This window comes from Thermobia domestica, chromosome 4 (genome assembly GCF_964235325.1).
Source record: "Thermobia domestica chromosome 4, izTheDome1.hap1.1, whole genome shotgun sequence".
NCBI classification, from domain to species: Eukaryota; Metazoa; Arthropoda; class Insecta; order Zygentoma; family Lepismatidae; genus Thermobia; species Thermobia domestica.
Window position 1 is genome coordinate 280,126,983 of NC_137457.1, and position 26,151 is coordinate 280,153,133.

Here is a 26,151-nt window from a genome sequence, read left to right on the forward strand (position 1 = left end):
TAATGTTATTTTAAGTTTGTTTACATTGAAAAGTAACAGTTCATAGGTTCACTCGGAATTCATAGGTTCACATAATTTATCAATGAATTTAAGAAAGGCTATCAACCTCATGCTTATATATTGAAGAAAACTGACAGAACAATTCTCACTGATACAAATAGCATTTTAAATAGATGGAAAGATTTCTTTGACGATTTGCTTAACACACAGCCAGAAACTAATGTGCGTGGAGAGAGGGAGATACACACCACAGAACCGTATATTCCACAACCTAACCGAATAGAAGTAGAAATCGCTATAAAGAAATTAAAGAAACACAAATCTCTGGGTGTAGACGAAATTCCGGCTGAGTTAATTTTAGCCGGAGGTGAAAAATTGTGGAACAAGATGCACAAACTCATCCTGCTTATCTGGAACAAGGGAGAATTGCCACAAGAGAGGAAAGAATCAATCATTGTTCCAATCTATAAGAAAGGCGACAAAACTGACTGTAATACTTATCGAGGCAAAATGAAAATGAAATGAAATTTTTGAGTTTTACGTCCCACGGTTATGCCGGTTAGGCTAAAGGAGACGGTGATGATGAGTAATGAATGAAATGGTGGAATGAAGAAAATGGGAGAACCCCGAGAAAACCAACGCACACGGTGTTTGTCCACCACAAAGTTCACTTGGCAGGAGCAGGTTTTGAACCCGAGACCCCTAGCAGCAGAAGTGAACGCTCTACCACTGAGCCACCGCGGCCCCACTTATCGAGGCATATTTCTTGTCAACATGCTATAAAATATTTTCAAACATTCTATTAGCAAGATTGACCCCATATGCAGATCAAATTATTGGGGATTATCAGTGCGGATTTAGACGAAATCAACTATCGACCAAATATTCACCATTCGCCAAATACTCGAAAAGAAGTTGGAATACAATACCCCGATACATCAACTATTTATTGATTTTAGAAAGGCTTAGGTATACGAGTCTTTTAGAAGAGAAACATTGTACAACGTTCTTACAGAATTTTGAATACCGTAAAAGCTAATTAGATTAATTAAGGTATGTTTAAATGAATCCCAAAGTAAAGTCCGGATAGGAAAATTTTTGTCCACGAGCTTTCACGTCCAGAATGTCCTGAAACAAGAAGATGCGTTGTCGCCATTATTATTCAACTTTGTCCTGGAATACGCTATAAGGAAAATCAAAGATAGCAACCAGTGCCTAGAGTTGAACGGTGTTCACCAGGTTATGGCGTACGCTGATGATGTAAATTTAATAGGGGATGATAGGAGAACAATAGAAAGAAATGCAGAGGTCTTATTAAAGGCTTGCAAGGACATGGGTTTAGAAGTAAATGCAGAGAAAACTAAATACATGGAAGTTCGTCGGGACCGTAATACGGAAAATTATGAATGCGTTAAAATATTAAATAATACTTTTGATAAAGTGGATACTTTCAAATATCTAGGATCAATATTGTTGTTATATGAGATTGTTCTAATTCTAGGTTCTAATTTGGGGGTGTATAGCGAGAGGTACAATAATTAAATCTCATATATCAAACTTAAAGAGAGCTTTAATAGAGTTAATTTTTAATGTGAATTTATGTGTCTGTGAATGAATTATCTTATGCACTTGATAAGCCTAGCACAAACAGATTTCTCTTACACATACCTGGTATGTTCTGATAAGGATAAAGCTTCCATTTCCATGTTATTGATTGCTCCTCAGCTCCGACCCTGATGTGGTTCTAGTTGCTGGCGAATTATTACCTCGGAGACAGAATACTGATGACTAGTAGTCTTTTACTAGTCATATAGTGGTTATGCCGAACACCCATTGTTTCGGCGGTGTTAAACTTGATAGGAGTCGTTATGTCCATGATGACGATAAATAGAGATACTGATCCAACTCCATGAACTACCTAAGCTGCATCAACTCCCGGATCTGTCGGAACTCTCCTTTTCTTCAAATTACCTAATATTTTATATCAGGATCTTTTCTGAGGTTGATAATCTAATAGCTCGTGGACGTGACATAAAGCCACGTGCAGTAATAAAGTATTTTAATTCCGAGTTCCAGAAGTTCCAGAACAAATTTCGGAATTTAGGTACAAAGAAGTATGTCTGTGCTAGCTTCTCGTAATGAGTTCAATTATGTAAGTAAAGCTGTCATAAGCGCATAAGACAAATTCACAGACATGATTGTATAACAGTTACATCGTGATTTAATTCTTCAGATACAATTGCTTACAAATAACTTATTTTCGTATTTTCTTATTTCATGAACTACCTAAGAGAATCAGATTTAACTTGAAAATAAAATCTAAGATTGGTACTGCCACAATATTAACAAACGAAAATCAAAATGTGAAGCTTAAAATATATAAAACGATAATCATGCCTGTTGTTATGTATGGTTTCGAAACATGGTCGCTTACTCTGAGGGAAGAACATAGACTGAAAGTATTTGAGAACAAGATCATGGGACAAATATTCGGTCCAAAGAGGAACGGGAATGGGGAATGGCGAAAACTTCACAACGAGGAACTACATAATTTATACGGATTATCAAATGGCGAAAACTTCACAACGAGGAACTACATAATTTATACGGATTATCAATCATTGTTAGGGTCATCAAGTCTTAGATGGGCAGGTCATGTAGCTAGGATGGAAGAAAGTAGAAACGCTTTCAAAGTCTTGACTGGAAGACAAATCAAAAAACGACCATTAGGAAGGCCAAGGCGCAGATGGGAGGACAATATTAAGATGGATCTCGCAGAAATAGGAATACAAAGTAGAAACTGGATGCAGTTAGCTAAGAACAAAAATCAGTGGAGAGCTTTTGTGAACGCGGCATTGAACCTCCGGGTTCCATAGACCACAGAGTTAGCTTACGAAGCATGAGTAGATGCCTTCGCTGATACTACAAATACATGAAATGTGCATTTACTGAAAAGATGGGTTCTACTGACATGCTCTTCGTGTGCTAGGGCCTAGGGGAGAGGAGATAAGATTTCACATCAGGTTACGTCACGCACAGTTGCACACCTTCATTTTCATTAAAAATGGAAAAGCCAAGAGAAACCAATTTCATCTCACTTTCCTTTGTGGCAGTCGGACACAAATAATCACACTTATCTGCAAAAAGCACTTTTCAAATCAGATTATTGGGAGAGTCGGGGTGACATGTTCCCCTCTTTTCCCGGATTTTGTGCCCGCACCTACAGCTGAGACAACTTTCCAGCATGAGGAGAGGGGCATATTCTTCTCTGACATTTATTGTAATTTGTGCTCAAGTACCGGAAGTGGAATTAATACATATTGATGAGACTACTAAACGCAATATAGCATGAATTTCAGTTTGAAATACTACAGAATACGATTTTTTAAAATGGAAAAGTCAAGAGAAATCAATTTCATCTTACATTCCTTTGTGGCAGTCGGACACAAATAATCACAATTATCCCAAAAAACACTTTTCACGTCAGATTGCTGGGGGAGGGACAGCCCCCCAGGTCCAAGATTGGGGGACATGTCCCCCTCGTCCCCCCGGGATTTGCGCCAGTGCGATACTGACTCATTATCTAAGTGATATATTAGAGAAACATCTAGGTCTGAATAGCTTGGATGATTTTAAAAAATTGCGTACTGGAACTCTAATCGGTCTCCCACGAAAGTTTGCTTGCTACGCGGATCCTATATGCTTGTTCTTGTGAGCAGTTTTTCTTCCCGATATGTTTCTTTAGGGGCACTGTCCCCCGAAGCCCTAAGAGTGCCCCCGGGAGGACACCAAAATAATAACGCTATAATATAATAAAATAATAAATGGAAAGTACCAGCAGTGAGAGATAAATAGTTTCAGAAGACAATAATTAATAAACAAATTATTTTAATCTTGCTACTTTACAGAAGAGTTCTAAAGCTCTTGCTGATTATATAAACGATTAGGTGATATTTTGTGTCTGTAACTGCCAACTGTGAACGGAAGAGTAACAATTGAACGTCATGTTGCGCGTCGTATCTGGAAAGAATAACACATTCAAAGTGTTCTGGAATTGAGTCTATGACTATAGTTATAGTGAGGCGCAATTTACGTGGATGCATCAAAAATCCTTTTGAATTAAATTAAATACGCCAGTTTTGTGTGATTTCGTATTAAATACGACCATGAACATTTTGTATTCTTTGTGAATGAAGATTAGGTTCTAAAATGGTGTTAAGTCTCAAACTACCTTTAACTTTTGTTGTGCATCGGGTGCAGGGACGGCGCCAGGAACGCTTGATGGGGTGGGCGGAAAGAGGCGGACCTAGTTCCTGGGTGGGCGGACAATGAAAATGAGAACTGGGCAATGTAAACATTTTTTCACAATAATTAAGTTTCAATTTTTATAGTCTTTAGTTAGCTAAGGCTCAGACCGAAATTGGGGAGAAACAAGGATGTGGAAAACAGCTGTCTTGGCCTTATAGAAGGTACAATTCCGGCATTCGCCTGGAGGGACTGGAGAAATGCAGGACTTATGATGGGCTATAGGCTCGACCTACAGAATTCCGCGTGGCCGACACACTACCTCTACCTCCAGTTTTTTTTATTATTTTTTTTATTTTTTTAAGCAATAATAACGGTGTGTACTGTGTAGTCGATGAAGTTCAAGATAGCTTTAACTCCTCTCCCTCCAAGAATGTACATGAATGCATAGAAATGAAAGAAGGTTCCAACAACACAGACTAACAGATAATACTCTACTTTTCGTTAATAACATAAAATACACAACAAGTAGGTAAAGTAAACCAAGGATAAAATAGGCTACTGCAAACATTTTTATCTTTGAGGGATTTATTACAAGAAAGCAAGAGACAAAAAGTATAAATCAGTATATTCAGAAGCAATACTGTCATCTTCGCTCTCTCCAGCATCTAGTTCATTTTCACTTTCTTCGTAATCGAACACTTCAAATTGAGAATCCTGGTTGTCACATGTATTTGTATTTTTGTCTTTTTCTCTATTGAAGAATTATCACTAATGTCAACGGATTGAAAATCGCGTTTCTTTGAACACAAGGAAAACACTGAGCCTGAGAAGAGATCGCTGATAAGTTTTTTCGACATATTAGCTGAACAAGCACCGACCACCGAGACTTCTGAACGCAACAGAGATCAACTCAACAATGCTGTAATAAGGGTTTTTTCAAATCTGTTTAATGCCACACGGATAAGACATGTGGTAATTGGTACATTGCTGTAAACAATTGCAAGTTGCAACCCTTTTATAAGAAGCTATCGCGCCGACACAAAGCACTATTCCATTCCCTCTCTTTCTGAAATGAGACAATAGACAATACTGGCCACCTGTCCATTATTTAGTCGGCTTTTTAAAATATACTTTTTTTTTCAGTGCAGCACATACAAACACTGGCGTTTCAACAGCACGATTGTGTATGTGTATGTTAAACTTTAATTCAATTATCACGACTTTTGTCATCATTATATTACTATAAGTATCTGTCTTAAAATCATTGTTCATTGCAGAGTTAAACAGAGTCCTAGAACCTATTACATTTCAATCGAAAGTAATACCTATTGCTTTTGAAGTATAGGATGTCACCTTCAGTGCCAGATTTACGTATAAGCTTGGGGGCCCCAAAAAAAAATTTAAAGAAAAATGGCTGTAGTCATTTCCAAATAATATGAAAAAGCAAGCAAGATAAAACGCACATACAAGAACGGTGTTCTGTACTATTATGTATTAAGCTCTCATGAAGCAAGTAATAGGGCCCTGTTTTCCAAACCGCCTGCAATGGGATCTCTGTTGCCCAGCCCCGCTTATAATGGAGCCTTCGTTTCCCAACTTCGCTTGTAATGGGGATCTTGTTTCAGAGCCCCATTTGTAATCGGGACCCTGTTTTACAGCCATTACACTTAACTATTTTAATACGACTTCACAGCATAAGTGATACAGTATCTTGTATGCGGATAGAACTCTAGTACTACCCTTTCACGTACTGTTTGGAATTCGACAAGAAATTGAGTCTGGTAACAGTGGATGCATAAGAAGAAGACATGAAACGACAAGCTGGCGAAATAATAGTAAAATATATTGGAATTACAGCCCTAAGCGGCAATAATCTTTATATCGCGAAATTATAGATATTTCGCTGTACATAAGTATGAAAAGTAGTGTGCAGAAGCATTTTCATAACTTTCAGAACTTGGCACTGATTTTCAGTGATCTATAGAGTTGAGTTGATTTTGAATTTAATGTCCCTTTCAGCAGCGAGGCTATATGAGACGGAACCTACTGATTAACGTGGAATCCGAACCACATGAGCTCTCTCCAGGAATCGAACCCGGCTCTCCCATTCCAAAGGTGCGTACGCTAACTGCTTAGCCACGGAGGAGCTCATATAGTGATCTATAGAGTGCAATAATGGATCACTAAAGGCAGGGCGGATCCAGGGAGCGATCGCCCCCAGAATTGAATATTTTTTATTTTAAAAATAAAACCAATCCTAAGAATTTTCACCTTTGTATTATAAACGTAAAATAAAACCTATTGACTTCGAGCGACTGCCTCCCCAAACATTCAGAATGGATCCGCCCCTGACTAAAGAAAAGGATAGGAGCACGAATCATAGTGATTTCATCCATTCGTTATAAGCATATGAGTCGTTCGTTTGTATATATTAACAGTATTTTATGTATTGTTACGTCCAGAACTGCCCGAATTTACGTTGTGTAAGTTAGTATGCAGCAGACTGAATGCATTAGGTTATCGGCACTAGTTACTACATAGCAACGCAAGGTACCAACATCTTTTCACGTCGCAGTAAAAAGATGCTACCTACATTTATAGGACTTATAATAATTTTATTGCAACAGTTAGGTTTTTCAGCCAGAGACGTATCTGACCAGGGGCCGGAGAGGTCTAAGCCCCCAGTTTTTTGAGTGACAGAAATTATTGAAGCCATTACTTACACACTTTTGAAAGTTTATAGTAAACTCACAATATATCTATCATAATCTGGGTTTTAGTTGCCCCTCCTCCAGTTTTAACCTTCTAGATTCGCCTCTGCTTCCAGCGAATTTGTGTCGTATTACACCTTGTGTAATTTTCAAGAGTTGCATTCCATTTTGAGTTACTCTAGTAACCTGGCCTGGAAAAAGCTTACACGATTAGTTGAGCTTCAGGCAGTAATTACCAACCCTGGATGATATTCGGATTGTATTTACTTACATCGGATCCCTGGAAACGTTTCAAACTTTACCCAACTGACTAGAAACAACTTGAAATGAGAAATGATGCGGTCTCCACATATTGTAGAAGCATGGCGTGGAGCGTTGATCATAGTTAGTGCAAAAAGAAAACAGAGAAGATCGGCAAGGGGCTTTATTGGGACCAAATTAAACTACCGCTAATTTTATAAATTTTACAGTTTCTCTGTAATGTATTCAAAACAGTAAGTTAAGATAACGAAATATATGCGAAAACGTATTTAGATATGTATTAGGTCCATAAATTACCATATAGCATATATTCAAATAAAAAAGGCGAAATTTTGTCGCTGAAAAAGAAAGCTAGAAATATAAAGATCCCCATTATCTTCAATAGCTTATGGCCCCATCAAACCTAAATCCGGCACTGGTCACCTTCATTATTCTACTTCTGTTGGGGGTGGGCGGATGGGTGGGCGGTCGCCCACCCTCGCCCACCCTTAACGCCGTCCCTGATCGGGTGTTTAAAACAATTGAAAACCTCACCGGCTGGACGTAATATTTTCCTAATATTGAGTGAGAACATTCCATTAATACTTCGTTTCCTCTTTATAAGTTGTAATTCTGAATGTTCATTTAAGGATGTTGTGTTCAGGCATTGAGTAAAATATTTGTTTACGTATTGTTAAATTTAGTTTGATAGTTAATTTACTACTTCTAGATGGCAGAGGAAAACAATATAACTGCTTATAGCGAAGTAGAAAATTTTGTTGCTATGAAAATACAGATACATTCGGAAATAGTGACTAAAAACACCACAGATCCTAACATAGCAAAATCTGACGGTCACTCAGAAAAACAATAAAGTTCAGTCTTTCTCTAGTAAGGACCAAAATAAAGTACTTCTGGATGATAACAAAAGTACATATTTCATCCATACACTGTAGGCTATATGTAAAATCAATTACAGAAGACTTAGACAACAAAGATGTTATGTCGATCAGTCCAAAATTTTACTTGACAGAAATAAATGACATATCTAAATTTAATATTATAGGTAAGAATTTACTTCAGATTACGTTTGAATCAGGGCAAGAAGCCAACATGTTCTTAGAGCATGACATTCTTCATCAAAATAAATGGGAAGCGTGTATGCCAAATTGTATCTTATACTCCATATGTATTATAAAAGATGTAGAAAGAGACATCACTATGGATGCTATATTGAAAGATATTAAGAGTGATTTCTCAGTCACGTCAGCGCGTAGAATCTTCCGGTATGATTCAACTAAAGGTAGGGTGCCTAATCGTTACGTTGTCTTAACCTTCGACAGAAATAAAATAGATACAAAAAATAATACAGTTAAAACAAATTAAAATAAGTTGATGGATACATTAGAGAACAATAATATCTGAAATGTAAGTAAAAATATGTCGAAAGGTAGATTTATCTCCACTCTTAGAGAATAACCTTCACGCAATTTGTCAATTGTTACTTTTCTTCTGACAAAACCAATAAAATAACAACAATAAAACAACTATTCCAGCAATTGTCTTCTACACATACAGAAGTATTGAAAAATAAATGACAACTAACCTACTTTCACAAAATGTAGATGTTTCCCATTCTTTTCTGGAGAATATTGTCACGTAAATATACAGGGTGGCCTAAAAGTAGGTATACAGCCCTGGTTAATTAAGTATGACATTTTAGTTTATTTGCTTCGGTCTGTTTCGAACTCAAAGTATAAGTTATAAGAAACTAACAAAAACTAACATAGAAACTAAGTCAACACATGTAATTATGGATAACAAAAAGTAAATGATATAAAATGCCATCAGCCATCAGTACGGGACTGTATATCTACTTTTGGACTACTCTAATGCTTCTAATCTTTAATAGATACCTAGTACGGAAGTGGAAATTTTTCAACCGCTTTCTGTTATACAATGGAATAGTCAAAGCATATATAATAAATTACATTTTCTCGATAATTTAATAAAATATTTTGACCCTGATGTCATAATATTACAAGAAACTTGTTTAAAATCAAATATATCTTTACGCATTAAAAAATATAATAATGTTGTCAAACAAAATGGAGAAGATGGATATGGTGGCATTGTTTTTTGTGTAAAAAATAGCATGTCTTTCAAAATTAATAATCTTCATATAAATGATCTGAATAATAATATACAACTTTTATTCTTAAATATACAAAAGCTAATTTTTTTTAAATATATACATTCATCCACGTATCATTACAAATAGTGATTTTTGGGAAACTGTTTTTTGGATAATAATTTTGATTGCATAACTGGAGTTGCGAATATACAATGCAAATTATGGAGAGGTTCAAGAGGTAATACTGCAGACAACAACCTTTTACAAGTTTTAAGAAATTTTCAATATATTGTAATGATTGATGGAATAACGACTAGACTATGTATGCACGGGAAAAGTGTACAAGACATTAATATTGTAAAAATAGTTATTATATAAATACTAGCTGAAAGGTATATTTTGATATGGGAGAAATTGATCATTATCCCATCCTCTTTTCAACGCATGCCATAAATATTAAAACTACTTTCAATAAAAATATTACCAAAGAATTCAGATCAAAATTACAATCGATTACCCTTGATATAAATTGAGACTTCTATCAAAATACCATTCAAGAATCTTGTAAATACACGGAATATAAACAACCGTATAATTATAGTAGTTATATTAATGTCATACGTGATCTTATACATACATACATACATACATACATACATACATACATATATATATATATATATATATATATATATATATATATATATATATATATATATATATATATATTGTCAACAGACTACTGTGCTTGTGCCTATGAAGCTAAGGGATGTAACAATAGTTGCACAGTATTTGTTGCTTCTACCTACTATCCAGAGTAGGTAGGAAACTAGAAACTCCTTCTATCTCCACCAACCTAAAAACTTAGGATTTTTATTATATGACATGCGAAAGGTGATGTAAGTGAAATTGAGATTGTTTACCATTGAAACTCATTTATTCAATGAACGTTTATAGTAGAGTTTTTAGTAGGATGTTTGTCTGTGTTATTAAGTAAAATAGTTAATTCGCATTGCATAGAACTATCTATGAATTGGTCAAAGAATGAATATCAGAGATGTTATTTAGCATACCTTTGATGAACGAGGTTTGAACTGCAGACTTCAAAGTTCGTCGCCCAGTGGATGGATGTCCACTGGAACTCGGTTCGATGTTGATCTCAATAATGGCTCATTGAGACTATGCCAAGAATAAAACTCCTTGGAGACTGTTCTATGGATACTGCTAACAACTGCTCCTCTACGGGTCTCCCAGAACTGATCATAGAGACTCCCTGAGACTGATCCTCCTTCACTGATCCTTCACTCATCTTGATTCCCTCAAACATTAGGTTTTTATCGTCCTTCTCGTGATGACGAATTCTGTTGTTGTTGATTGCTTATTCTGACGTTTCCCATCTCTGAGCCGAAATTGTGCTTATTCACAATTTCTGCATTTTCTTTCATTGACCAAATTCTGTAGACAGCTTATGTTTGCGATATTTCCACTTTTACCTAATTTCAGTTATGTGTCTGTGTTTACAAAATTTTCACAACGTTTGACATTTATATATTTCATATTTGTTTTGTTATTATTGTGACACTGCAGACTAGTGTCTTTCTTCTTGATGAAACAACAGGCATCAGCAATGCCTACTGATGATATAACATGTCTGCTACTTGATTACAGCATTTTAGAATAATAAACAAAACATTGTCATAATTCTCTCTTTAAACCAATTAATGAAATTAATAAATTTTAAATCTTTACCTTTTCTATAATTTTGGAGTGTCGTGAAGCGCATACTGCAACACGCCCCTACTTTAAACTAAGGCATCTCCGATGCCGACTAGATCTTTGCAAAAGATCGGCTTTCGGAGAACTCCCTGTATATGAAATTTCAACATTGTTAATTCGTGTGAAAATTTTAAAAATAATTTATTTTGAAATCGAAAGCCAAATTATTGTTAAAACAAACAAACAAAAATTAATGATATGAATTTTCACGAATTTTCTTTTTCCTGATTTCTTTTCCAAAAGTTCATTTAGTTCTTTCTCACTTACAAATTCACATCTGTTTGATGAGAGCATACTGCATCTGCTTGATAACAGCATGTGTCTGCCATCTATTGACAAAACACAACACTATTTGAACTTTGTTCGCTGTCGACACAATAATGAATGTTTCTAACCTAAGTCCTTTCTTAGGAAAATTGAAACAGCTCTATTCATATTCACACTATATATATACACACACTATAGTATTTGTTTATACACTTTCACTATGGATTTCCATTTAAATTCAGCACAACACTAAAACACAAACATAAACAGCATTCTGTTTTCCGCAACCTTGACACAAATTGATTACCATGGTTGGCAACACAATGTCAATCTCGAGTCAACGCTTTTATGCAAAAACTGTTGAACTCAGCAAAAACTTCATCTCTCTCTCTCCTCCTTCTGCAATTTCCGCTCGACCTTGACTTAATTACATATTCACTCTACGTGTAAAGCGTCTTTCTGATACATAATTGTCTACGTGCACTCACTATTACAGTTCTATTGTATGATAAAATATCATCCTGATACTGTGATCAACCAATTCATAGTTCAAATGCAAATTATGTGTAAATCTAAATATATTACCTTTTTTCTTTTTTTTTTCAATGAAGTGTGTAAATTACGTGATGTTTAATTTCGTGTGTGAACGCGTTATATCTATATAATTATTTTTTTTTCAACATCCTTTTATTGTGCTATATCATCTCTACTTTTAATGGTGAGTACTCTACTATTTTATTAAACATTATTTATAATACTCTACATGTTACATTTTACAAATATTTTAATTTCTATTATTAATTATGTTCCGTAACCGATTGTCTTTATTTATTCCTATTATTAAATTACTTATTTATCACAATTCACTGCACATAAAACGTATTTACAGATTCGGGGAATTATACTGAAGCAGACTCATATTTCCATGAATCTGGGATCTAGGCCTTTGTTGTTGTCTTGCGGCCTTCCTCGCAAGCCATCATATAAATCCGTTTTATATACAGTTACTTTCTCCATTTATTTACTTCTTTTACTACTATTTATTTATTTTAAAAAAAATTATTTACTTTAAAACTCCCTTCTTCTCCATACTCAAAAATCTTATTTATTTATTTAACTATTAAAACTCGTCAAAATCGGTATAATAATCAACTTAAATCGATATCTCGATATTATATTGATAATAAATAGTACATTAATTGTACTTCATACTTGTCTATTTCTAGATCTTGACTCAAACGTCTTTAGTTACTGGCCTTGTAACCCAAAAACTATCTAAGCCATTGTCACATTCAGGTATAATTAATATAATAATAAATCAATCATAATAATTTTGATAATAATTAATCATAATAATCTTAATAATAATTAATAATAATATAATAATACAGTAATGTTAACTAGCGCTAAATAATAATAATTAATTAAATCATTTCTTGCCAAATGGCCTAAACGTTGAAACGAACGCTTTGATCAGTTTATAAACATGATACTATACTTCGTCTCATAGTGTGCTATATCTATTTAAGGGTATCTAAATCGACTGCATATAGCGTAGTCCTATATCCCCTAAAATCTTATTTAGTAAGCTTATTTCTCTATTATAGCTATCTCTAGAGCTCTATATCTTAACTAGTATTTATCTTTAATGCTTACTCATATATTTATCTAGCTAGCTTCTTTTTTTTCATTAACATTACTAAAATATAATAATCATAATAATACTTAATACTCATAATAATACTTAATCGTCAAATCTAGTGACAATAATAAAATATTTCAAGATTAATTAAAATCTTGCCTTGTCAAATCCATAATATTCTGTTTATTAATCTATATACTATTAAATTAGCTATCTATTCCTTTTAGTTTACTTATTTTCCTTCTCTTTTCCTCTTTCCAGATCTTTCCATCTCATTTTCTCATTCCTTAATTTGAATGCATGTGATCAGTATAATTTTGTACCTTTCCTTATCCTAGGAACTTAACTATTCTAACTTAATTGCTAGATAGCAAGTCTATTTTCTATTCTTAATTTTCTTAACACTTATGTTCTTAACATCTAACTAATTTCTAATCCTACAATCCAATTACAAAAAAACAAAAAAAAATTCAAAATTTTGATCTTCCTAGTACTCGACTAAATAGGTAAGACTCACTAAAAAAAATTCACCGCTTTGCGGAACGACAAGTGGGTATCTAATTCCTTTCTGTACCGCCTTAATGTCGCCGAAGACTTATGTGTTCCTACAAATTTTCGTGAGAGGTTTGGCGCACTCCCAGTTCAACGTCACGAAAATGTGATTTCTAACCTACCTAGGTTTTCCTATAAAGAATGTCCTAATTACATTGAATATATTTACTATATCTTTTAAACCTAATCACCATACATTTAAATTTCATCGATCATTTTTTTTCATTCTTTCTTGCCTTTATTTACTTATTTACTAATATTTACTACTATATTCTTATTCTTCTATTTTTCTTTTTTTTTCCAGATAGCTACCTAAAAATTATCCTTCATGACCTAGTTATTTAATCCTATTTATTACTTTTTTAAAACAAAATTCTTATTACCTTAGTAATGTATTATTTACTATGTCTTGAAGACATTTTTGTTTATTTACTTTTATTTTAACTTCTAATGTTTACTTCCTTATTTTAACTTCATTTTATTTTAATCTTACTCAAAATTACTTATTTAAATTTTCCTAAAACTACAATAATATACAAATCCTCAACCTTATTATCTATATAACCATAATAATAATTCTTACTGACTAAACTAAATATAATTCTTATTCTTAAACTACTTATAATTACACTAACTATAAATTTAATTAACTACTTATATCTATATATACCCGACTCCTATATTATAAACTTACAACTATAATTAATATTCACTATATACATACTACTGGCTATGCTCTATTTACATGTCTAAATGAGAGTACTTATTGTAGCATCCAAGCATGTCGCTGGATGAATAACAATGATGACAGCATTGCTGCCTTAAAAACGACATTTCTAACGATATTATGTCTAATGTTAGCACACAGTAAGGGCGGGTGGTGCGGGTTAAATTACCCTTATGGCTTCCAGCCATGTTTATAGCCCAGTAACTATACTATGTTCCTTAATATCATAACGAGAATCAAACCTAAACGCATGTCATTTCTTGTATCTGACCATTTCAAGATGTATGACTACTTTTACTGATCCAGGGATCGAACCTAGAGTCACTTTTACTTTATCACTAATGGGTTACTAAACTTATTAAACAGTAGACCTCCCGGAAATCGAACCAAAGGTCGCCTCCACCATTTCAACCTCCTTGCGGGAGCGTAGTATGACTTACTTACTAATTATAATGCGAAAGGAGATTGAATTAAAACTTGATAATGTTAATCTTTAGAGAATTCATTTATTCACTTATTGTTTTATAGGAGAGTTTCAGTAGTAGTATGTTTGTCTGTGTTATTAAGTAAAATAGTTAATTCGCATTGCATAGAACTATCTATGAATTGGTCAAAGAATGAATATCAGAGATGTTATTTAGCATACCTTTGATGAACGAGGTTTGAACTGCAGACTTCAAAGTTCGTCGCCCAGTGGATGGATGTCCACTGGAACTCGGTTCGATGTTGATCTCAATAATGGCTCATTGAGACTATGCCAAGAATAAAACTCCTTGGAGACTGTTCTATGGATACTGCTAACAACTGCTCCTCTACGGGTCTCCCAGAACTGATCATAGAGACTCCCTGAGACTGATCCTCCTTCACTGATCCTTCACTCATCTTGATTCCCTCAAACATTAGGTTTTTATCGTCCTTCTCGTGATGACGAATTCTGTTGTTGTTGATTGCTTATTCTGACGTTTCCCATCTCTGAGCCGAAATTGTGCTTATTCACAATTTCTGCATTTTCTTTCATTGACCAAATTCTGTAGACAGCTTATGTTTGCGATATTTCCACTTTTACCTAATTTCAGTTATGTGTCTGTGTTTACAAAATTTTCACAACGTTTGACATTTATATATTTCATATTTGTTTTGTTATTATTGTGACACTGCAGACTAGTGTCTTTCTTCTTGATGAAACAACAGGCATCAGCAATGCCTACTGATGATATAACATGTCTGCTACTTGATTACAGCATTTTAGAATAATAAACAAAACATTGTCATAATTCTCTCTTTAAACCAATTAATGAAATTAATAAATTTTAAATCTTTACCTTTTCTATAATTTTGGAGTGTCGTGAAGCGCATACTGCAACACGCCCCTACTTTAAACTAAGGCATCTCCGATGCCGACTAGATCTTTGCAAAAGATCGGCTTTCGGAGAACTCCCTGTATATGAAATTTCAACATTGTTAATTCGTGTGAAAATTTTAAAAATAATTTATTTTGAAATCGAAAGCCAAATTATTGTTAAAACAAACAAACAAAAATTAATGATATGAATTTTCACGAATTTTCTTTTTCCTGATTTCTTTTCCAAAAGTTCATTTAGTTCTTTCTCACTTACAAATTCACATCTGTTTGATGAGAGCATACTGCATCTGCTTGATAACAGCATGTGTCTGCCATCTATTGACAAAACACAACACTATTTGAACTTTGTTCGCTGTCGACACAATAATGAATGTTTCTAACCTAAGTCCTTTCTTAGGAAAATTGAAACAGCTCTATTCATATTCACACTATATATATACACACACTATAGTATTTGTTTATGCACTTTCACTATGGATTTCCATTTAAATTCAGCACAACACTAAAACACAAACATAAACAGCATTCTGTTTTCCGCAACCTTGACACAAATTGATTACCATGGTTGGCAACACAATGTCAATCTCGAGTCAACGCTTTTATGCAAAAACTGTTGAACTCAGCAAAAACTTCATCTCTCTCTCTCCTCCTTCTGCAATTTCCGCTCGACCTTGACTTAATTACATATTCACTCTACGTGTAAAGCGTCTTTCTGATACATAATTGTCTACGTGCACTCACTATTACAGTTCTATTGTATGATAAAATATCATCCTGATACTGTGATCAACCAATTCATAGTTCAAATGCAAATTATGTGTAAATCTAAATATATTACCTTTTTTCTTTTTTTTTTTTTTCAATGAAGTGTGTAAATTACGTGATGTTTAATTTCGTGTGTGAACGCGTTATATCTATATAATTATTTTTTTTTCAACATCCTTTTATTGTGCTATATCATCTCTACTTTTAATGGTGAGTACTCTACTATTTTATTAAACATTATTTATAATACTCTACATGTTACATTTTACAAATATTTTAATTTCTATTATTAATTATGTTCCGTAACCGATTGTCTTTATTTATTCCTATTATTAAATTACTTATTTATCACAATTCACTGCACATAAAACGTATTTACAGATTCGGGGAATTATACTGAAGCAGACTCATATTTCCATGAATCTGGGATCTAGGCCTTTGTTGTTGTCTTGCGGCCTTCCTCGCAAGCCATCATATAAATCCGTTTTATATACAGTTACTTTCTCCATTTATTTACTTCTTTTACTACTATTTATTTATTTTAAAAAAAATTATTTACTTTAAAACTCCCTTCTTCTCCATACTCAAAAATCTTATTTATTTATTTAACTATTAAAACTCGTCAAAATCGGTATAATAATCAACTTAAATCGATATCTCGATATTATATTGATAATAAATAGTACATTAATTGTACTTCATACTTGTCTATTTCTAGATCTTGACTCAAACGTCTTTAGTTACTGGCCTTGTAACCCAAAAACTATCTAAGCCATTGTCACATTCAGGTATAATTAATATAATAATAAATCAATCATAATAATTTTGATAATAATTAATCATAATAATCTTAATAATAATTAATAATAATATAATAATACAGTAATGTTAACTAGCGCTAAATAATAATAATTAATTAAATCATTTCTTGCCAAATGGCCTAAACGTTGAAACGAACGCTTTGATCAGTTTATAAACATGATACTATACTTCGTCTCATAGTGTGCTATATCTATTTAAGGGTATCTAAATCGACTGCATATAGCGTAGTCCTATATCCCCTAAAATCTTATTTAGTAAGCTTATTTCTCTATTATAGCTATCTCTAGAGCTCTATATCTTAACTAGTATTTATCTTTAATGCTTACTCATATATTTATCTAGCTAGCTTCTTTTTTTTTTCATTAACATTACTAAAATATAATAATCATAATAATACTTAATACTCATAATAATACTTAATCGTCAAATCTAGTGACAATAATAAAATATTTCAAGATTAATTAAAATCTTGCCTTGTCAAATCCATAATATTCTGTTTATTAATCTATATACTATTAAATTAGCTATCTATTCCTTTTAGTTTACTTATTTTCCTTCTCTTTTCCTCTTTCCAGATCTTTCCATCTCATTTTCTCATTCCTTAATTTGAATGCATGTGATCAGTATAATTTTGTACCTTTCCTTATCCTAGGAACTTAACTATTCTAACTTAATTGCTAGATAGCAAGTCTATTTTCTATTCTTAATTTTCTTAACACTTATGTTCTTAACATCTAACTAATTTCTAATCCTACAATCCAATTACAAAAAAACAAAAAAAAAATTCAAAATTTTGATCTTCCTAGTACTCGACTAAATAGGTAAGACTCACTAAAAAAAATTCACCGCTTTGCGGAACGACAAGTGGGTATCTAATTCCTTTCTGTACCGCCTTAATGTCGCCGAAGACTTATGTGTTCCTACAAATTTTCGTGAGAGGTTTGGCGCACTCCCAGTTCAACGTCACGAAAATGTGATTTCTAACCTACCTAGGTTTTCCTATAAAGAATGTCCTAATTACATTGAATATATTTACTATATCTTTTAAACCTAATCACCATACATTTAAATTTCATCGATCATTTTTTTCATTCTTTCTTGCCTTTATTTACTTATTTACTAATATTTACTACTATATTCTTATTCTTCTATTTTTCTTTTTTTTTCCAGATAGCTACCTAAAAATTATCCTTCATGACCTAGTTATTTAATCCTATTTATTACTTTTTTAAAACAAAATTCTTATTACCTTAGTAATGTATTATTTACTATGTCTTGAAGACATTTTTGTTTATTTACTTTTATTTTAACTTCTAATGTTTACTTCCTTATTTTAACTTCATTTTATTTTAATCTTACTCAAAATTACTTATTTAAATTTTCCTAAAACTACAATAATATACAAATCCTCAACCTTATTATCTATATAACCATAATAATAATTCTTACTGACTAAACTAAATATAATTCTTATTCTTAAACTACTTATAATTACACTAACTATAAATTTAATTAACTACTTATATTTATATATACCCGACTCCTATATTATAAACTTACAACTATAATTAATATTCACTATATACATACTACTGGCTATGCTCTATTTACATGTCTAAATGAGAGTACTTATTGTAGCATCCAAGCATGTCGCTGGATGAATAACAATGATGACAGCATTGCTGCCTTAAAAACGACATTTCTAACGATATTATGTCTAATGTTAGCACACAGTAAGGGCGGGTGGTGCGGGTTAAATTACCCTTATGGCTTCCAGCCATGTTTATAGCCCAGTAACTATACTATGTTCCTTAATATCATAACGAGAATCAAACCTAAACGCATGTCATTTCTTGTATCTGACCATTTCAAGATGTATGACTACTTTTACTGATCCAGGGATCGAACCTAGAGTCACTTTTACTTTATCACTAATGGGTTACTAAACTTATTAAACAGTAGACCTCCCGGAAATCGAACCAAAGGTCGCCTCCACCATTTCAACCTCCTTGCGGGAGCGTAGTATGACTTACTTACTAATTATAATGCGAAAGGAGATTGAATTAAAACTTGATAATGTTAATCTTTAGAGAATTCATTTATTCACTTATTGTTTTATAGGAGAGTTTCAGTAGTAGTATGTTTGTCTGTGTTATTAAGTAAAATAGTTAATTCGCATTGCATAGAACTATCTATGAATTGGTCAAAGAATGAATATCAGAGATGTTATTTAGCATACCTTTGATGAACGAGGTTTGAACTGCAGACTTCAAAGTTCGTCGCCCAGTGGATGGATGTCCACTGGAACTCGGTTCGATGTTGATCTCAATAATGGCTCATTGAGACTATGCCAAGAATAAAACTCCTTGGAGACTGTTCTATGGATACTGCTAACAACTGCTCCTCTACGGGTCTCCCAGAACTGATCATAGAGACTCCCTGAGACTGATCCTCCTTCACTGATCCTTCACTCATCTTGATTCCCTCAAACATTAGGTTTTTATCGTCCTTCTCGTGATGACGAATTCTGTTGTTGTTGATTGCTTATTCTGACGTTTCCCATCTCTGAGCCGAAATTGTGCTTATTCACAATTTCTGCATTTTCTTTCATTGACCAAATTCTGTAGACAGCTTATGTTTGCGATATTTCCACTTTTACCTAATTTCAGTTATGTGTCTGTGTTTACAAAATTTTCACAACGTTTGACATTTATATATTTCATATTTGTTTTGTTATTATTGTGACACTGCAGACTAGTGTCTTTCTTCTTGATGAAACAACAGGCATCAGCAATGCCTACTGATGATATAACATGTCTGCTACTTGATTACAGCATTTTAGAATAATAAACAAAACATTGTCATAATTCTCTCTTTAAACCAATTAATGAAATTAATAAATTTTAAATCTTTACCTTTTCTATAATTTTGGAGTGTCGTGAAGCGCATACTGCAACAATATATATATATATATATATATATATATATATATATATATATATATATATATATATATATATATATATATATATAAACAATGTCAGTGTTGAAGAAAAGTATAAAAACATCCTCAAAAATGTATGGAATACAATCATAAAACCAAACCTAATCATAAAATAGGGTGGACTGTAGAATGTCAGAAAGCACTAAATAAGTGTAAAAAATCTCTTTATCTTTACAGATTAGATCTAAAGATTACACTATATCACAAAAGGAAAAGGTGGGAAATTTTTTGTAATAATATTTCATATCTTACTCCTAAATACAAAATCTGGGACTTTCTTTCCTTTTTTAAAAGAAAGATGGCATGTCTTGGATCTATGAACACTAGATATGCCATTATAATAAAAAGAAAAGATTTTTTACTATGTTAACTCGTCATACCTACAGCTCTATTAATTGTTTCGCCTTAGCTGTAACCTGCTATAAACAAAGTGACATGGAACTAAACCACATCGATTGGCTGTAGGCCTACTGCCGCTTGTATTCCTCCGCAAAATGGTTCACCGCTTTTACTTATTACTAGAGACTGGATGTTATTCAAACTGCCTATTCTTTAATATTAAAGATATGATCAAAAATAATATTTTAAAGTTTAAAGCGCGGGTTATAGTTTCAATTCAAGCCAATTTTATTTTGCCTATTTCGACCATTCCTGCCTAAATAATAGATTTTGTGCCTAATATTGCCTATTCTATGTATTTTCTTCAAAATAAGGCTTTATTGGGGGAAAATATATAATTTAGTACTTCAATAAAGGATTCTGCCTCTTCCGAGAAATATAAATGCTGTTTGCAGTGATAAGATGTAAAATTTTAAACTTCTAAGTGTACTAACAAAGTGCTATAAACCTTTGGACTGCTCTGTGTACTGATAAAGTGTATAAAATTTGGACTGTTATGTGTGGTGATAAAGTGGTGTAGAGAATGACCAAATAGATATGGAATACATGCCAAGTTTTATTTGTATATATAAACGCTACCCATATATATAGCAAAAGAAAATATTAACAGAGTTATGTTTCTATATTCTTTGAACATTATCTGTGGCTTGAATTTATTTTTTAATTGTATTGAGTATTTACGTTTCTTCATTATTTCGTGTTACATTTCAGTGCCTATTTAATTGCCTATTTTTAAATTCTAAGTGCCTATTTGCCTGCCTATTTTTCAGGTTTTTAGTGCCTGAACATCCGGTCTCTACTTATTACTTTTACTATGAAGAAACCGTACAAAAATATAATACACATGACCCAATAATATTGCAATCGCGTATGCTTAGTGAAGTAATACAAATACTGTGTTACACTTAAGCATGCACTGTGAGGTATGGCGCCAATTTAATTGTGTAAGTGTGTTCTTCTTCTGGTGCTGCAAGTATCTTGTATGGCACAGGATGCGTATAATTTGCTCCTTCCCGTGCCAGATTGGAAGTGATGCATCACTAGTCAATTAAATGTTTCAACCAAGGATGTTATAAAATAGAGGACCTACCCATCGTGAAGCCATACGTCACAGCTTCGCCACACCTACTCTACCCACTCCGCGCCACTAAGATTGTAATGTTTCGAGCCAACAATCATGGCGGAAGCAAGAGTAGCCAATCAGACGTGCAGGTATAGACGATGCTCGGTTTTTTTTTTTTTTGGCTTCATTGAGTTCATATGATGAAGATACGTATGAGCAGATCCTCTATTTTATAACATCCTTGGTTTCAACAGTACAAGGATGTCCGTTTAGAGGTAAGACTGGACAGATTATAAGGAACATGTCATCATGCATACTACAACCATGTCACTCTCACAATTATTCTTTTATTTCTTAACTTCTAAAAGATTTTGAACTTCATTCCTGAAGTGAAACTGATTCAATTAGATTATATTTGATGAACTGCTCAAGAACTTTTGTCCCACACCACATACCACAACCATTCTCGTACAAATTTAATTAGGTCCAATTTGTCTTTTTGTTTCTTTTGAATATGCACGGTCCAAAAACTTCACGTAAAACTGTAAATACCTCTGACAATACTGCCGTATGTTGCTGACGTCACTTCTAAACAACGAAATTAGTTCGTAATCTTGTCGACTAGAAAGTATATCGAACCCGTAATAAACATCTCTTGCGGAGTGAACAAATGTATTAAACCTGTCCTGAACATTTCTTGCCGGCTGGACAGGTATAGCAGACCCATACTAATCATATCTTGCCGTTTGAACAAATATATCAAATCCGTAAATATCTCTTGGGATCTGAACAAATATATCAGACCCATAATAAACATCTCTTGCCGTCCGAACAAATGCATCAAATGCGTCATAAACATCTCTTGCCGTCTGAACAAGTCAGAGGCATAAAAAACTTCTGTAAGTTAGTAAAACCGAAATTCAAAATGAATGATTACTTCCTAAGATTATAATAAAAATAAGTAACAATAGGAAATTATATAGTGAATCGTATTATTAATTATCAATTTCTAAGCTAAAACTATTAGTTTTCGTAGTTCGAATATTATTATAAATTTTAATATCATCTATATATTAAAATGTTAGGTTTATATGTTTGTCTACAAAGAAAAGTTTATATATTTGTCTCCAATCCTTTCGACAATGACATCTCGAAAACCACAAGTGCTGGAAACGTGCCGTTTTCGCTGCTCAATTCCAAATTTTCTGTAGATTGTCCAGTTCTAATTGAATATTAAAAAAACATAGCCGTTGTTTCCTTATTACATTTTTAGGGGTATACCGGAAGTGTTGAAATTTTAAAAAGGTAAATCATCATATCCTACGAGTTATACATTCCAACACCACACATTTGTATACAGACGTTGTACATTTCTCAGGTGTTTGTTTCATGGCCAAATGGTAATGAAAAACGGAGGATAACCATTTCTCCAGGCTAAGATGAATCTTTATTGTTTGGAGTGTTTTGCCCAATGAACACCATATGTCACTGACATAATTAATTGGTATGTAATGTATTTGATTATTACATACTGCATACAAGAAGAAAGAAAACACTGATCATACAAGAATTAGAAACTCCAACCGGAAGTAGGCTCAATCTTGCAAACGGTGCGAGATATTGAAAAAATAATCGAAAAATCTCCTCTTTATGGTACCCCTTGCCGATTTTTATCATGACGTTTTTCAGTTGTGTCTGTAAAGGAATAAATACAAATGTTGTGAGGAATGACAAGGGGATTCATGCTCATACGTGAATGATGTGCTGAGTAGACAGCGCAGGTTCAGCTAGTAATATACTAATCTATTTCGTTTCGCTATTTTGATATTACGAGCACACGTAGGTATCCACAGAGGAAGAAGAATGAGGAGGCTGCAACTCTGCCTAGTATATACACCTGATGTAATTTACACAAAGTGACCGATTCTGGTTTAAGATATTGTTTAATATTACCAAACACATTATGGAATCCCTCTGGAAATCTTTGTTGTTGTTGTTGTTGTTTTGTTCTTAATAAACAAGACCATTTACTTTGAAAGGAAAGGTTAAGTTACTGTATTTACGAGAATCTAATCCACATTTATTTTATTTTATTTTTTTTTTTTTGGCGGGGAACAGTACAAATATAATATTGAGAATTATGATCGGTAGCATTGGTAGGACATTAGATTCGCGTAAATACAGTATTGTGTAGACTAGAATACTATTATAGAACAAAAAAGAAACCAGTACAAAAGTTAGGATATTTTTTTTTTATTTATTATTAACAAATGTTTCCTCCTTTGGTAATGAAATGGTTCTTATTGTGAGAATCCTTGAATATGAGGCGTTAAAAGCACAAAGAAATGAAGATCATTCATCAAAATTATAGGGGTACAGTTAACAGTTTTTTACATTATAAGAGTATTATAAATGAATCTTTTATACTCTGAAGGGAGTTTCAGATAAAAGGTGAAATATGTACAAAACGGCCAAAAGTGAACTTGATTCCTTTGTGCCCTGAACGCATCATGTAGGATACTTCTATGTTGTGTAATATATATGCTTTCTTAACAATGCAACGCAGCGAAATATCATTTACAATATAATAAATACTTTACATTCCGTGAAGTATTCAAACACACACTTTTGTCAAATCATATTTGTACTCATTCCGCTCAAGTACACATTTTTTTTTTCAAAAAACTTTAATGTTCCTAAAAGATGTTTCATCTGGCTTTCTTATCTTGTCTTTGTCCCTCCACTTCCAGTGTCTTGTTAGCTGAAAATAATAATAATAATAATAATAATAATAATAATAATAATAATAATAATAATAATAATAATAATAATAATAATAATAATAATAATAATAATAATAATAAAGGATTAAACTATCAAATCCATATCAAAATATCTTGCGATTTCGGAACTTAAATTTTTACTTACAATAAAATAAGACGAATGTATATTGTCGATCGCTGATTTCTAGTGTGGCACACAGTTTAAGAGGGTGTGTCGGGAAATTTTAGAATTTAAATATCATGAAGTTGTAATTATCCTTGTTGTACTTACTCGCCGTGTGGACTTTGTGGTGGACAAACACTATGCTCGAGGGTTTTCTCGGGGTTCTTCCGTTTGCTCCCACTTTCTTCATTACACCATTTCACTCATCTCTCATCATCACCGTCTCCTTTAGCCTAACCGGCATAACTGTGGGACGTAAAACTATAAGTAAGATTTCATTTCATTTCATTTGTTGTACTTACTATTTAAAACGTACATGTGTGCTGATTATAATAATGTTTAATAATTCTTTTAAATTGGGCCGCTATTTTAGCAGTTGTTAGGTATATCCCTGCAATCACTCAAACACGAAATTTTACTTAAATTAAAAATTAATATTTTTTCATTCTTTGGCAATCTTAACTTATCATAAATCTCTTAAAATTTATAATGCAGAAGGTTTATTACACATTCGTCTTTGAACACTTGAGACCCCTATTGCTTTTACAAATTTAAAAGAATCTTATAATTGGAAATATTTCTACACAGAATTCTCACCAAATAACTTTAAAATTACAAAGAAATCATCTAGCTAAATATTGAAATAAAATTGTGTATTAATTAGATTAGTTTTTATTCACAGGAAATTTTATTTTAAACAGGAAAGGAGAAAGAAATCTGTAATGAACATTTAGTAAGAGCTGATTTAAATTAATTCACGACTTTCTTAATAGCTGTCGCTATAATCGATTTTCAGTTATGTAATGATCAAATTTACTCGACAGTAAATTTAACATGTTCTTACAAGATTGTGCTTAGGTGTTTACGTGCGTAAGTTATAAAATACGAAATCGTTGTTTCCTGCGGGCCTACATGGAATATCAAGCTACCTTTCAAATCCAAATTATGATAATGGCTTTGTATATTTCCTACCAGTTCATAACATACAGCACTACCTTACTCTAATATTGGTACCTACATAACTGGAAATTACGTACTACATGTATTCTATAATTCCAGGCCCGCAACCAGAGGGTTGCTAGGGGAGGCCAGGTTCCTCCAAAACTTTTTATGGCCCCTCCAGATCTCAATACAAAATGCTATTATTAATACAAATAACATAATTTAGATCTTTGTAAGAAAATTTATAATGACTTGTCCCGCCCCCTAACATATTCATGGCTCCCCCAAACCTCTGTGGCTGGTTTTGGTCCTGCATAATTCACATTTCATTCCTTATAATTAACACCAATATTATCAAAACATGGTTTAACCTGGGCCACTAAGCCAGACATCTATACCAGAATCAAAATAGGGAGGTAATTCGATCTAAATACTCGTGGGAATGAATTTTGTAAACACCAGCAAAGAATCGTTTTAAATAAAGGTATCCATTGAACTGTAAATGTTCCATTGATATTAATTTGCTGTCCACTAAACAAAACTAGTCTAA

General features: G+C 33.0%; 2 protein-coding genes across 11 annotated transcripts in view; one reads left to right on the forward strand and one right to left on the reverse strand.

The window, feature by feature from the left end:
- Positions 1–26,151, forward strand: part of LOC145684106 (uncharacterized) — a 510,020-nt gene that overhangs the window by 53,984 nt on the left and 429,885 nt on the right. For 5 of the 10 annotated variants that reach the window (XM_081756010.1, XM_081756008.1, XM_081756007.1 and 2 more), the window contains exon 1: positions 16,285–16,635. The exons of 2 other annotated variants lie outside the window; for them this stretch is intronic. The gene's annotated coding sequence lies outside the window, so the exon portion shown is untranslated. Of the gene's footprint in view, positions 1–16,281; positions 16,636–26,151 lie in introns of those variants that run through there. 3 more of the 10 variants (XM_081756004.1, XM_081756005.1, XM_081756001.1) reach the window with 2 other exon arrangements.
- The window catches only part of LOC145684105 (androgen-induced gene 1 protein-like), a 49,499-nt gene continuing 47,273 nt past the window's right edge, over positions 23,926–26,151 (reverse strand). The window contains exon 5 of the mRNA XM_081755999.1: positions 23,926–24,474. Within this exon, the coding sequence (XP_081612125.1) occupies positions 24,422–24,474 (53 nt within the window). The 3' untranslated portion in view covers positions 23,926–24,421. The remainder of the gene's footprint in view (positions 24,475–26,151) is intronic.